The sequence below is a fragment of the Rhincodon typus genome, chromosome 10, assembly GCF_021869965.1.
Source record: "Rhincodon typus isolate 14 chromosome 10, sRhiTyp1.1, whole genome shotgun sequence".
Classification (NCBI taxonomy): Eukaryota; Metazoa; Chordata; class Chondrichthyes; order Orectolobiformes; family Rhincodontidae; genus Rhincodon; species Rhincodon typus.
The window spans coordinates 13,171,245-13,186,745 of record NC_063341.1 but is presented as its reverse complement, the minus strand read 5'-3'; the positions used below and the strand labels follow the sequence as shown (position 1 = coordinate 13,186,745).

The 15,501-nt window shown below is 40.5% G+C and overlaps 1 protein-coding gene across 1 annotated transcript in view; it reads left to right on the top strand.

Annotated features, from left to right (window-relative positions):
- dnm3a (dynamin 3a) overlaps positions 1 to 15,501 on the top strand; it is a 180,501-nt gene that overhangs the window by 32,618 nt on the left and 132,382 nt on the right. The window contains exons 2-3 of the mRNA XM_048602174.1: positions 12,459 to 12,532; positions 14,799 to 14,948. Coding sequence (XP_048458131.1) covers positions 12,459 to 12,532; positions 14,799 to 14,948 — 224 coding nt within the window. The remainder of the gene's footprint in view (positions 1 to 12,458; positions 12,533 to 14,798; positions 14,949 to 15,501) is intronic.

The following is a 15,501-nucleotide window of genomic DNA, read 5'->3' as shown; positions in this document are numbered from 1 at the left end:
TTTACAGTGAAGACAGCTCAGTATCTGTAGAATACTTCTACCATTTCCTTACTTCCCATGACTAATCCCTCAGTTCTTTAGAGTACCAGTGTTCACATTAGTTACTGTATACCTTTTTAAATACAAGCTGAAGTTGTCACTCAGAGATAGTAAGAACTGCCAATGCTGGAGTCAGAGATAACACAGTGTGGAGCTGGAGGAACACAGCAGGCCAGCAGCATCAGAGGAGCAGGAAAGCTGATGTTTCGGGTCAGGACCCTTCTTCAGAAATGGGAAGTTCTCACTTTTTTTTAATATTTCTCACTAGCTTTCTCTTATGCTTTAACTTTTCTTAAAGTCATCCTTTCTAAAGTGTTTGTAAACCTATCACAAGCCTTTGCAGAATTGTACACTTTTATTTTCAATTTGATTTATCCTTAACTCCTTTAGTTAGCATCCATCTCCTGAGTCTCTCTTTGTGGAATATATTTTTGCTGAGAGTGATGAAATATTGCTTTAAGGTCTGTCACTGCACCTCTACTGTTCCATCCTATAATGTCCAAGTTTAATTTAGCCTTCAGGGATTCAACACCATTATAATACCAGCATCTACCAGGTAATGTAGAAAATTGCACAGGTATCCTCTGTCCACAAGAAGTATGACATATGCAGCCAGCTATGTACAATCCTATCATTCTGTTCTTGATTGTAAGTAAAATGATGGAAAGGGTCATTGGTCGTGCTATCAAATGACACTTAATCAGCAACAAGTTGTTCATTGTCGCTCAGTGTTGCTTCTGTGGGGGCCACGCATCTCTTGACTTCATTATGGCCTTCAAAGTCAAAGAGCTGACTTCCAGAGGTGAATTGAGCATGACTCGCCTTGACATGAAGGCAGCATTTATCTGTGTATGGCATCAAGGAGCCCAAGCAAATCTTGAATCAGGAAGAATCTAGAGTGAAAACTGACTGAAAGTTGGAGTTATGCCTAGCTAGCATAGACGAAAATGTTGTGGTTGTTGGAGGTCAATCGTCTTAGTCCCAGGTCATTACAGGAGTTCCTCAGGATAATGTCTGAGGACCAACCATCTGAAGCTGCTTTATAATTTACTTTCCATTCTTTATAAGGATGGAAGAGGGGATATTCTTTAATTGCACAATGTTCAACACCATTCACCATTCCTCAGACATTCTGTGTAATTCTTTCACCATCTGTAAATGATCTTGTGTTTTGCCAGTAGGTGGCAAACATGAAATGATTCTTCCATTTAAGCCTTACCTTTTGTTGCTGGTTTAGAAAAACATGACTGCTGAGCTTTCAAAGGGCCAACAGCCCAATAACTTTGTTCATCTGAAGCATACTGTTCAAGGGAAACCCATCTTTAAATTCACTGTGTATTACTGTGGTGTGTTGTTCCAAATTCACCTTGCTATTTCCTGAAAAAGTTTGGTGACATTTAAGGCAACTGCTCTTTTACAGTTGTGAATGGAAGTTAATTTTCCCATTCCACATGGAAGTTGTATATTTTTGGTCACTTTTGAAATGGTCCAGGGTCATTACTCATAATTATCGCTTCACCTTGTATCCATCAATCACTCTGCTGCTGGTCATGCTGCAGATTTGCCTCTGGGCCCATGCCTGTGGAACCTCCAGAAAGTTGCTGACTGCTTTCAGGCGTGGGAACACGGGAGGTCACTTCTGTGGTTGCGATTTGTTTTCAGAGCCCCTGGTTAGTTTGCATTGCTCAGATATTGGATGTGGGGTTAGCAGCGTTTTCAATAATTTGTCTTCATCCTGCATGAGGCTATTAGATAAGCAACCAAAGAACAAAAACCACAGACCTACAGAAAACAGACAGAGGAGTGGGACGAACGGAGCTGCTGTTGCAGAGAGTCCAAGTGGACTTGATAAGCAGAATAGCCTGTTATGTTTCTAGCACTGTAATACGCTGGCTTAACACCTCATAGAGTAATACAGCATGGAAATAGGTCCTTCAACCCAAACTGGTCCATGCTGACCATGGTGCCCACTTAGCTCGTTTCAATTGCCCGCATTTGGTCCATATCTCTCTCAACTCTTCTCATCCATGTACCTATCCAAATCTTTTTTTAAATGTTGCTATTGTACCTGCCTCGACCACTTCCTCCAGCAGCCCATTCCATATATGCATCACTCTCTGTGAAGAAGTTGCCCCTCAGGTCCTTCTTAAATCTTTCCCCTCTCACCTTAAACCTATGCCCTCTAGTTTTCAATTCCCCATCCCTGGGAAAAAGACAATATGCATTCATCCTTTCTATGTCCCGCATGATTTTATACACCTCAGTAAGGTCACCCCTCATTCTCCTACGTTCCAAGGAATAAAGTCCTATCCTGGCCAACCTCTCCCTATAACTCAGGCCTACTAGTCCTGGCAACATCCTCGTAAATCTTCCAGTTTAACTATGTCTTTCCTATAACAGAGTGACCAAAACTGTACACAACACTCCAAGTGCGATCTCACCAATAACTTATACAGCTGTAACATAACGTCCCAACTCCTATAACTCAGTGCCTCGACTAATGAAGGCCAGCTTGCTAAATGCCTTCTTCACCACCCTGTCCTCCTGTGATGCTGCTTTCAACGAACTGTGTACTTGTACTTCTTGGTCCCTCTGTTCCACAACACTTCTCAGTACCTTACCGTTTACTGTACAAGTCCTACCTTAGTTTGACTTTCTAACATGCAATACCTCACATTTATCTGTGTTCAATTGCATTTGCTAATCTTCAGCCCACTTCCTTCCCGTCTGATCAAGATAGAGTCATAGAGTCATACAGCACGGAAACAGACCTTTTGATCCAATCAGTCCATGCCGACCATAATCCCAAACTAAACTAATCCCTCCTGCCTGTTCCTGACCCATATCTCTCCAAACATTTCTTATTTGTGTACTTATCCAAATGTCTTTTAAACGTTGTAACTGTGCCCATATCCACCACTTCTTCTGGAAGTTCATTCCACACATGGACAACTTCTATAATTTTGGTAACCTTCTTTGCTACCAACAACACCTCCTACTTTGTATCATTGCAAACTTACTAATCATGCTTTGTACATTCACATCCGAATCATTGTTATTTATTATTTACATAGAAGATCCCAGCACCGACCTGGTCATAGGCCTCCAGTCTGAGAAACAAGCTTCAACCATCACCCTCTGCTTCTTACCATTGAGCCAATTTTGAATCCAATTAGCTAGCTTTCCCTGGATCCCATGCGACCTAACTTTCATGACTAGCTCGCTGTGTGGGACCTTGTTCAAAGGCCTTAATAAAGTCCATATAGACAACATCCACTGCCCTACCCTCATCCATCCCCTTGGTTATCTCTTCGAAAAACTCTAAAAGATTTGTCTGACATGACTTCCTGTGCACAAATCCATGCAGACTATCCCTAATCAGACCTTAACTATCCAAATGTTGGTTGATCCTGTCCCTTAGATTCCTCTCCAATAACTTGCTTACCACTGATGTCAGGCTTACTGGCCTGTAGTTCCCTGGCTTGTCTTTGCTACCTTTCTTAAACAATGGAATAATATTAGCCACTTTCCAGTCTTCCAGAGCTTCACCAGTGGCTAAAAATGAAGCAAAAATCTCTGCAGGGCCTCTGCACTTTCTTCCCTAGCCTCCCACAACGTCCCAGGATGGACTTGATCAGGCCCAGGGGGTTTCCTTCCTGGTATATTTCTCATTTGTTTGCATCGTCACCACAAAACTTACTTTATCCTGCAATGATAGTCCATCTGGGCCAAACTGAAACATGATGCAACAGCTGATAAAGCCTGTGAAGAGCGTGCACTTTTCTCTCACTGCATGGCTTCCAGAGGCAGAGGTCATGCAGAAGTATGATGATCGAGGTGCATGTAGTGAGGGAACATGGGCTAGTGGTGAGATCCGTTTCTGGACTTTTGTGCATCTCATTTTAATCACTTCACCATTGGATGGCCATGTCTTTTGCTGCTTCAACTGTAAGCCCTGAAATCCTCTTCTAAAACCTAGCAACCCCTCTACGTTCCCCTTCTTTGAAGCTACTGAAAAACTTACCTCTTTGTCCAAGCATTCAGTTATCTGTCCTAATATGTCCTTAAATAGCTCTGTCAGCTTTTGTTTGATAATGCTCCTGCAAAGTACTTTTGCCAGTTTTACTGCATTGGAAATGTAGCTGTTGAGCTTGTGTAGAAGGCTGAAATTAAAAGGTAGTAAAGACTATGTCCAGTACACTATTAGTTATAAAATGAATATGTAAATCATTTTAATAAAAAGACACCCCTTTCATATTTTCCATGATAATTTGTGCCAAGCAGGATCCTTTGTTTTAAAAGAAACAATAATTTCCACATGAGGGCAGCACACACACAAGCTAATTGGCTGTGATTTAAAAAAAATCTCTTCAATGGCCTGATCCTTTTTAATTTTCTAATTCACTGATGTTGCTTGTTTGTTTCTAAAGATTGAACTTTATTTGGATAATAATTAGTCCATTGAAGTAAAAGTAGAGAAAAAAATGATCATGTATGTACAATGCTTACTTTTCAGCAGTGTCTCATTATTTTGACGTGTGTGTTATGCACCCCATGTCTTATCGTAGAAGTTGCATTAATATGTTGGCTGCAGGGATTTCCAGCATAGTGACCTGTTTTGATCCTTGGTGCTGTATGTTGAACCTATTAAAGTACTGATTTACGTTTTAGTTTTGATGTTTTCTGGATTATCTCAAATGATCAAATAAGTTGATTACATACAATCTGACGAAAGTCAGTTTTACAATGTAGTGGTAATCACATATTTTCGGTGGTGTGATGTATTCTTAAAACATCTGTTTTGATAACAATCAAAATTTTGTAGAGAGTTGGATAAGCTAACTTATCTCAGGTGCTGAATTACTCAAATACCCAATGGTCCATTTTAGCAGTTGGCTCATAAGTTGGCAAGCTCACAAAGTAAATAGAGGCCAGCAATTCAACTCATTCAGAAAATCCCTACAGGCACTGGTCCATATAAGACATCCCGTTATTACTGAAATAATTCAATGGTGTTGTCTCAGCTACTCTGTTTGGAAGTCTATTCTATACATTGATCATGTTCTATTTTTTAAAAATTCTCTCATGGGTTGTGGGCTTCGCTGGTTTGCCAGCATTTATTACATGTGCCTAGTTGCCCCTGAGAAGGTGATGGTGAGCTTCCTTCTTGAATCGCTGCAGTCCACGTGCTGTTGGTATACCGACAATTGCCATTAATAAAGGAATTCCAGGATTTTGAACCAGCAACAGTAAGAAATGGAGATATATTTCCAAGTCATGATGATGAGTGGCTTGGAGGAGAACTTGCAGGTGGTATTCCCATGTATCTATTGCCTTCTGCCTTCTAGATGGAAGTGGTCGTGGGTTTGGAAAGTCCTGTGTAAGTATCTTCAACCTTGCTGTTACTGATTGTTGGTGATGGAGGGAGTTGATGCTTGTGGATGTGGTGCCAATCAAGCGGGCTGCTTTGTCCTGAATGGTGTCAAGCTTCTTGAGTGTTATTGGAGCTGCACTCATCCAGGCAAGTGGAGAGTATTCTTTCACACTTCTGACTTGGCCTTGTAGATGGTGGACAGGCTTTGGGGAATCAGAAAGTGAGTTAGAGTTTCTTGTCAAGGATAACCTTAGGATATTGATAGTGGGGGTTCAGTAATACCACTGAATGTCAAGGAGTGGTTGTTAGATTGTCTCTTATTGGAGATGGTCATTGCCTAGTATTTGCATTAGACAGGTTTTACATACCACTTGTCTGCCCAAAACAGGGTATTGTCCCGGTCTTACTGAATTTGAACATGGACTGCTTCAGTATCTGAGGAGCTGTGAGCTATTGAACATTGTGCAATCATCAGCAAATGTCCTCACTGCTGACCTTATGATGGAGGAAAGGTCATTGATGAAACATCTGAAGATGGTAGAGTCTAGGAAACTACCCTGAGAAATTCCTGCAGAGATGTCCTGGAGCTGAGATGATGGACCTCCAACAACCACAGGCGTCTTTCTATGTGCCAGGTATGACCCCAACCAGCAGAGAGTTCACCCCTCATACCTATTGATTCTAGCTTTGCTACGGCTCTTTGATGCCACACTTCATCGAATGCAGCCTTGATGTCAAGGGTTGCCACTCTGACCTCACCTCTGGATATCAGTTCTTTTGTCCATGTTTGAACCAAGGCTGTAATTAGGTCAGAAGCTGAATGGCCCTGGCGGTGCCCAAACTGAGCGTCGCTGAGCAGATGCTGCTTGATAGCACTGTTGATGACACCTTCCATCACCTTTACTGATTATCGCGAGTAGACTGATGGTTGGTAATTGGCTGAGTTGGATTTGCCTTATTTTTTGTGTACAGGGCATGCCTGGGCAATTTTCCACATTGTAGGGTAATGTCAGTGTTGTAACTGCACTGGAAGAGCTTGGCTACGGGTGCAGCATGTTCTGGAGCACAAATCTTCAGTACTATTGCTGGAATGTTGTCAGGGCCCATGGCCTTTGCAGTATCCAATGTCTCCAGCCATTTCTTGATACCATGTGGAGTCAACTGAATTGACTGAAGACTGGCATCGATGACACTCGAGACCACTAGAGGAGGTTGAGATGGATTATCCATTTGCCACGACTGGCTGAAGATTTCTACGAATGCTTCAGCCTTATCTTTTGCACTGATACGTTGGGCTCCCCCATCATTGTGGATGAGATATTTGTGGACCCTCCTCCTTCAGTGAGTTGTTTAATTGACTACCACCATTCACGGTTGGATGTAGCAGGACTGCAGAGTTACTTCTGATCCATTGGTTGTGGAATCCTTGGCTCTGTCTATCACTTGCTGCTTATGCTTTTTGGCATGCAAGTATCCTCATTGATAGCTCCTGGCATGCCCTCCTGCACTCTCCATTGAACCTGAGTTGGACCCCCTCACTTGATGGGAATGGAAGAGTGGGGCTTACGCTGAGCCACAGAGTTACAGATTGTGCTTTAGTACAATTCTGCTGCTGTTGATGGTCCACAGCGCCTCATGATACCCAGTCCTGTATTGCTAGATCTGTTTGAAATCTGCCCCATTTAGCATGGTGATAGTGCCGCACAACACGATGGAGGTTATTCTCAATGTGTAGGTGGGACTTTGTCTCCAGTCAGGACTGTGTGGTGGTCATTCTTACTGATACTGCCATGGATGGATGCATCTACAGTCAGCAGCCTCGTGAGGATGAATCAAATCTGTTTTTCCCTCTTGTTGGTACCCTGACCACCTGCTGCAGATCCAATCTAACAGCTATGTCCTTTAGGACCCAACCAGCTCAATCAGTGGTACTGCCGAGCCATTCTAGATGGTGGACGTGTATACCCAGAGTCCATTTTGCCTGGATAGGAGAACCATCACTGCCACCCTCAATGCTTATGTCCAGGGGTGGTAATGGTGGTATTAAGACATTATCTGTAAGGTATGACTCCATGAGTCTGATATGTCAGGTTGTTGTTTGATCAGTGTGTGAGACTGCTCTCCCAATTTTGGCACTAACCCCCAGATATTAGTAAGGAGGACTTTGCAGAGTTGACAGGGCTGTTATTGCCATTGTTATTTCTGGTGCTTAGATTGATGCCAGGTTATCTGTCAAGTTTCATTTCTTTGTTGAGACTTCGTAGCAATTGGTACAACTGAGTGGCTTACTAGCCTATTTCAGAGGGCAGTTGAGAGTCAACCACATTCTGTGGGTCTGGAGTCACATGTAGGCCAGATCAGGTGAAGATGGCAGATTTCCTTCCCTGAAGGACATTAGTGAGGCAGATGAGTTTTTCGGACAATTGGCAATGGTCTCATGGTTGTTGGTAGATTTTTAATTCCAGATATTGCACCATCTGCTATGGCGAGATTCAATCCTGGGACCCCAGACATTAGCTGAGTTTCTGGATTAATAGTCAAGCGATAATATCTTTAGGCCATCGTCACCTCCTTCTTTTATGAAGAAATGCTTACTGATATTTGTCCTAAATTTCACTTTTACTAAGTTAACCTTGACTCTTTCTGACCTACACTCCAAACCTTGTTGAGATATTACAATCAGACAAAAAGGGAGAATCAGATCTCCTTGTCTTAACTCCCTCGGTCAGCCACAACAAATGTTTTTATTTCCTTTCAGTACACAGCTACATCACACGCCATTTATAAACATTGTTAACTGGATTAAACTGAAAGAGCCAATTATGAGGTTTGGTTGACTGAAAGAAAGTTCTATTAGCACTAATCCCAAGGGAAAGTAATTGAAACATGATGAAAACACGTGCGAACAAAGTGAGTTTGAAAAGGAGAATGGTGCAGACATGGAGAATAGCGGTTGCATGGCTTAAAAGTTCAAATTCAGTGCAGTGTTAAATATTTAACCTGAGACCACGGGTTATTTGATTGTTAACTGGTGTAGCGTAAGACCATAAAACAAAAGAGTAGAAATAGGCTATTCACCCCATTGACTCTGCTCTGCCATTTGATCATGGCTAATATATTTCTCATGTCTTCTTATTTTCATGTCTTCTTGTAACTCTCCATCCCTTTACTATCAAGAACCTATCTATCGCTGTCTGAAACACGCTCTGTGACATGGCCTCCACAGCCTTTAGCAGCAAGTGAGTTCCACAGATTGACCGCCCTCTGGCTGAAGAAATTCCTCCTCATCTCATTTGCAAAGGGTCATTCCTTCACTCTGAGACTGTGCCCTCTGATCCTCTCCTATTAGTGGAAATACCTTCTCCATGCCCACTCTATCTAGGCCTCTCAATATCCTATAAGTTTCAATCAGATTCCCCCCTCAACCTTCTCAACTCCATCAAGTATAGACCCAGAGTCCTCAACTGCTTCTCATCTGACAAGCCCTTCATCCCTGGGGTCATTCTTGGGAATCTCCTTTGGACCCCTGCCAAGGCTAGCTCATCATTCGTTAGTTACAGGGCTGAACATTGCTCACAATAATCCAAATGTGGTCTGACCAAACCCATATACAGCTTCAGTAGTACATTCTGCTCAAACAACAACAGTACATTTCTGCCCTTGTATTCTAGCCCTTTCGAAATGAATGTTCACGTTTCATTTGTCTTTGTAACTGCCAACTGAACATGTGTGTTAATCTTAAAAGAATCCTGAACTAGGACTCCCAAGTTCCTTTGTGCTTCAGATTTCCGAAGCCTTTCCCCATTTAAAAAATAGTCCACACCTTTATTCCTCCTGCCAAGGTGCATAGCCTCGAACTTTCCCCCATTGTATTCCATCTGCCACTTCTTTGCCCACTCTCCTAGCCTAACCAAGTCCTTCTCCAGACTCCCTGCTTTCTCAACACTACTTGTCCCTGCACCTATCTCTGTGTCATCTGCAAAATGAGCAACAATGCCCTCAATTCATTCGTCTAGGTTGTTAACATATAATGTGAATAGTTTGGTCCCAACACTGACCCTTGCAGAACTCCACTAGTCACTGGCTGCCATCCTGAAAAAGATCTCTATCTCCACTATCTGCCTTCTGCCAGTCAGTAAATCCACTATCCATGTTTGTACCTTGCTCCTAACACCATGGATTCTTAAATTCTGTGCGGCACCTTGTCAAAGGCCTACTGGAAGTCAAAATAGATCGTATTAACGGGTTTTCCTTTGTCAAACTTGTTCATTACCACCTCAAAGAATTCTAACAGATTTGTTAGGCTTGACTTCCCCTTGGCGAAGCCATGCTGACTGAGCTCTGTTTTACCATGCACTTCCAAGTACTCTACACCTTAGCAATGACAAAGTTTGCAGATATCTTTTGTGTTCTCAATGAATGTTTGTTTTCCCAAATTGCCTTTTCACTGGGCACTGTGTTCTATGTGTTGACGGAGACTGAGGAGTCTTTCTGTCCTTGCTGTAACCTATTCATATTCTTTCTTTCCTCTCTGGGCTTAAAAGTAACTTGAAATAGTGTGTATTTATGAGTCTGGCTCCGTTGTCTTTCCAGTCCATATTCACTACTGTCATAGCTGAGGTCACTTTCTGGGATGATCTTTGCAATACTTCTTGCCATATAGCCCAAAATTCTCCAGCTCTTCCAGTAACACAAAGGTCATGACACTTACCGTCAGCCTTCTAGCAGCTCTCCGAATTGTTTATAGATTTCAGTGATCTAAACTAGACTAAGTACTTGTGGTACAGTTCGCTCAGACAATAGGCCTGATCATAATTTGTGCATGCCATAGTCTAGCACCCTACAGAGCAGCAATCGACAAAAAAATTAGAGTTGTACATGTTAAATGTTGAGTTTACAAAGTCTATGGTGTTAGGAGTTTTAACAAATATTCAGTGACCTGCATTAAATTGTATGTGTTGTTGTGCTACCCTGGACATATTTTCCCCAATTCGTGTTTGGTCTCAACTGGTCCTAACTACGACGTTTTAAATCAGAGATGTGAGCTCTGTCCCAAGCCATTGATGACCTTTTCAGAAGTCATTGGATATGGTGTCTCATAAGAAGGCTATTGGAAACATTCAAACACATGTAACTATGGTACATATGAATATGGTACACATAGTACCAAAATGCTTGAATATTTCTAACAGGCCTTCGAGTAAGGTACCATATATTGCGATCTAAGCTGGCACTGTGGTAGTGTGGTGGGAGTGCTTCCTGTTGAAGGATTATCTTTTGGATGAAATGTTAAACTGAGTCATTGTCAATCTGTTTAGTAAGTGTAATGGATCCCAAAGCATTATTCAAAGAGGAACAGAAGAATTTTCCTATTGTTTTGACCCATATCCATTCCATGTCTACCCTTTATCCCTCAACCATTACTATTCAAAACACAGATTATATTGACATTGATTTTGTTTGTTTTCATAATTTGCTACTGTGTACAAGTTAGCTGCTGCATTTGCTTACAAAGTTACAGTATTATTCAAAGTAATTCATTGTCTGGAAAGTGTTTGGAATGTCCTGAGTGTGATCTTTTTTATTTGTTTCCCTGTTTATTTTTCCTCTAGCTTATCTACTTTTCATTCCTTCTTTTGTATCTATCTTTGTCTATTGCATTTTCATTATTGCGGAATGATTTCCTCCAAATCTCAATTAACTTTGCCAAAAATGACTTGCTTTGAACAGATTCATGTCGATATTAGAAAAAATTTAGCCTGAATGACAGATTGTTAGACTTTGTCATTAATTGACATTGGAAAACACAGAGTTTGCAGATTTAAAGTAATTGGCGGAATAATTAAAGGCAACACAAAGATAAAGCGTTTTTACCAATTATCATAGAATACCTACAGTGTGGAAACAGGCCATTCGGCGCAACAAGTCCACACCGCCCCTCTGAAGACCATCCCACCCAGATCCATTCTCTTCCCCCTGCATTTCCCTTGTCTAACCCACCAAACCTAAACATCCCTGGGCACTATGGGCAATTTAGTATGGCAAATCCACCTACCCTGCACATCTTTGGACTGTGAGAGGAAACCGAAGCACCCAGTGGAAACCCACACAGACACGGGGAGAATGTGTAAACGCCACACAGACAGTCACCCAAGGCTGGAATCGAGCCCGGGTTCCTGGTGCTGTGAAGCAGCAATGCTAACCACTGAGCCACCATGCCATGAGTTTGGAATGCACTTCTTGAGAGTGTGGCAAAGGTTGGTCCAGTTGTGGTTCTGGAAAGGGAATTGAGTGAATCCTTGAATTAAAAAAAATCTTGCATGTCAATAGAAAAGAATGGAGAATTGTGACTAAGATGGTTTTGAAGGTAGCTGGTGCAAGGTTATTGGGCCAGGCAGCTGCCTCTCATGATGCAACTGTGCTATTATCCAATGGATCTAACATCAGAAAGATCACGTATTAGAATTAGAATGAAGTTTTATTGTCACATGTATAATAGGCCATTTGTGAATTTGAGTGTTGAGATTTCAGAAATTTTAGACAAATTGTAAAATTAAAAGTCTGAACTCTTGAAGAAGTCAGGAAGAACACCTAATTGCTAATTGCAGACCGCCTTTACTGGCATTTATTTACTTTCAGGAAAATGAAAATGATGTGTTAGAGGGGAAAAAACAGGCTATATTCAGATCTGGATAATTCTGTCATATAAGCTTATTGACTAAGGCTGCTAATACATTAATTTCCCAGTTACATTAATACTGTAGTTCAAGATTGTTTTACATTGCAACTTAAAGAATGTTATATTTCTTTATATGTACCTTTTTAATTTAGCAAAAATAACAACAGCATTTTAAGTGATGGACATCGAAATTTTATTTTAGCAGATCCTGTATTGCAAATTTTGTGGCTGTTGTTTCTACCTCACATTTTTGAATTTTGAAAAATATGTGCTATGCCCTAAAATGCAAAGTCAATTTCCTATCCAAAGAGATCTATGCTTTAGTAAAAACATGTCCTTAACTTTTTTTCCCTCTTCTGATCATAGAGATTTCCTTCCTCGAGGATCAGGCATTGTTACTAGACGACCTCTGGTTTTGCAGCTGGTTAATTGCAACACAGGTACTGTATTCTACTGAATGTGACTGATATATGTGTGGAGTTCATGATTATTGACCAAAAAATAAATCCTGGTCTGTGTGAACTGGATTCCAAAAGAGGAGTTTGACTGCTGTTGCGTTGATCAAGGCGAGGAACTTTAGCTTGATATGTTTTGACTTTTCAAGTTATTCTCCTGGATAAGTTTAGCTTCCTTTGTCATGAAGATGTTCACTGGCTCTGATGTCTAGACACATTTCTGGATTGTAGCCCAGGGAATATGAAGAAAACCTTGTTCAACAACTGAATCTGCCATACCCTTCTACCAGAAATTATTTTCATCTTCAAAAAGATCACAACCTTAGATTGAATTTTACACTTTAATCAGTAGGGGAATTTACTTAAAAATGATAAACATACTATTGCGTAACAGATATATACATAGTATTTTGCAGTTGCTATTAAACCAACTAGTAATAGTCAGTAAGCTATTCCTCTGCAGTTAACTTTTACATTTGTAGTATTAATTTATTTTTGTCTTTCCAATAATGAGACCTAATTTGTTGACCTTATCTCAGAAGATTTTGACTAGTTTGCTTTATCACTTTTCTTGAATAGCTTCTGTTGCTCAAATGCCACTGACCTCACTTGCTTTCTGCTTGTGAATAACTGCCAGCTACAGTTCTACACATAGCAGAAAGCAAGTTATAGAGCATTTCTGTGTTTGTTTGTGTATTGCTTGGCTCCTCATTGTCCAAACTTGGGAGACAGATGACTTATCATTTGTGTTGATTGAAGTTGGGGGCATAATTTTAACTGAAAAGGATTTTATGTCTTGTGACTGACTTAAAAATCAGATTGAAAGTTATGCTTAGACAAATATGTTTTGCTATTGCCACTGCTTTTTTCTTGTGCTTTTGGTGGGTGTTAAGGCCTTGGTGCTGCAACTAGAAGAGGAATACTGAGGTCTTCAAGCCATAGATTATTCTTCACGTATAAAGTAGCCAAATCAAATGATTGGAATGCCTTTTCACATGTAGCCATGATAGGGTCATGTCATGGTCTCCCTTTGTTGTAGGGACTATCTTTTTATTCTCAGTACTTTCAATTGTGGACTGAAATTGGAAAAGAGCTGTTTTAAAAAGTAAGATTATTGAAGGATTATTGCACTTTTTGAAGGCAAGTGACCTGATACTCACTGTAAGTGCTGTTTGCAAAGTGCTTGATCAAGTAGTAGTGGAACCCTCCAAGGGGTGTGTATAAATAGTGTTTCAGGTGGCAACAAGTAGCTGATTGGTCTGTGGACTAGAGACCATTTGTCAATGACGCACAACTTCTGCCTGCTACAATGATGTGATTAGGTCCCAGGAGCTGAAGAGCTAAAGATTGTGGGTGAGAGAGGAAGAAGCTATCAGATTTCTGCAAGGGTAGGAACTGTTTCCCAAAGTAAAAGGTATCTCAAACCTGAAGAAGCAGTCTTTGAACTGAGTGACGTGTTAGGCCTTTAAGGGCAGTTAAGAATCAGCCATGATGTTGTGGGTGTGGAGTCACATGTAAACCACCACATTAGTGAACTATATGGGTTTTTATGACATTCTGTGCCACTTTATTGAGATTAACTCTTTTAAAATATCCATTCCAGCTTTATTAATTGAATTTAAATTCCACTAGCTACTGTGGTAGCATTTGAACTCTTACCCCTAGAGCTTTAGCCAGGGCCTCTGTATTACTAATCCAGTTACATTACCACTACACCACTGTCTCTCCTTTTCTGTTACAATTCTGATGTAGGCATAACAACTGGTTTCACACACAAGTAGCAGTTCACAAATGGTTCATGTCAGCAGACTATTTGACTCAACATAATCAAATCCAATCCAATTGAGTTCATTCGCGAATATTCACTGGTCAACCCTATCTGGTTGCTTTCCTCAGATATAATCCTTTAACTACAGCAACAGCAAAATCATCAGGTTCCTGGAAGTACTGATCATATCCTAAGACTTGCCTCTACAGTACTGTTCCCAAATTCTCTTTGTTTTAAGAAGTTAACTGACATAACATTAACTGATTTTGCTTAGAGGTTATAAGAGAAAGTTATATCAACTCTCATTTAAGAATTGATCATTTTCAATCTTTTTTGTTTAAATATGTTTTTATAATTAAAATATTTGGATTGTTCTATTATTTACTTCAAAAGCAATTCAAATGGTAACTTATAGCTATAAAATTTAAGTGCTCCCAAATTGTCTTTAGTTTTACCTCGTCTTCCTATTTTTCTATGTTCTAGAATATGCTGAATTCCTACATTGTAAAGGGAGGAAATTTACTGATTTTGAAGAAGTACGTCATGAAATTGAAGTAGAAACGGACAGGGTAACAGGAACGAACAAAGGAATTTCATCAATACCCATCAACCTGAGAATTTACTCGCCAAATGGTGTGTAAAAACAAGATGAGAAAGGACTTTACTTCTATGTATTTTCTGAAGGATGTACACTGATTCTGCATAACACTTATGTAAAAAAAAACGTCAATCAAGACAGAAGTTTTGCCATTTGCAGTAGAAGTACTTCATGAAAGTAGCTAAAGTGGCAAAATTAATTTGTCCTGGTTTCTAAAAAACACAGGCTGTGTTAAAATCTCGGGCAATTGGAAGCAGATGTTGTGTCTGTATCTGGATTGTGCCTCAAATGGTTTAAGGCAAGCTAGTGTTTCTTGCATCACCCAAAGGGATGAACCTTAAAAATCAGCTGAACTGCTAAGTGATGAAAATTGGTCAACCTGGAGAACCACTCAGTTGTGTATTGTATACAACTGGGTATTGGGAACTGGAGGGAAAAAAACCAAAATCTTGAATTGACAAACCCTGAAGAAACACTAGAGATGCAGGTGGCACTAATAATACTGAATAGATATGCATTTCATTTGCAATACTTTCTAATTGCATGTTCAATGTTTACCTTGAGGGAAATCATATAGACCAATGACAC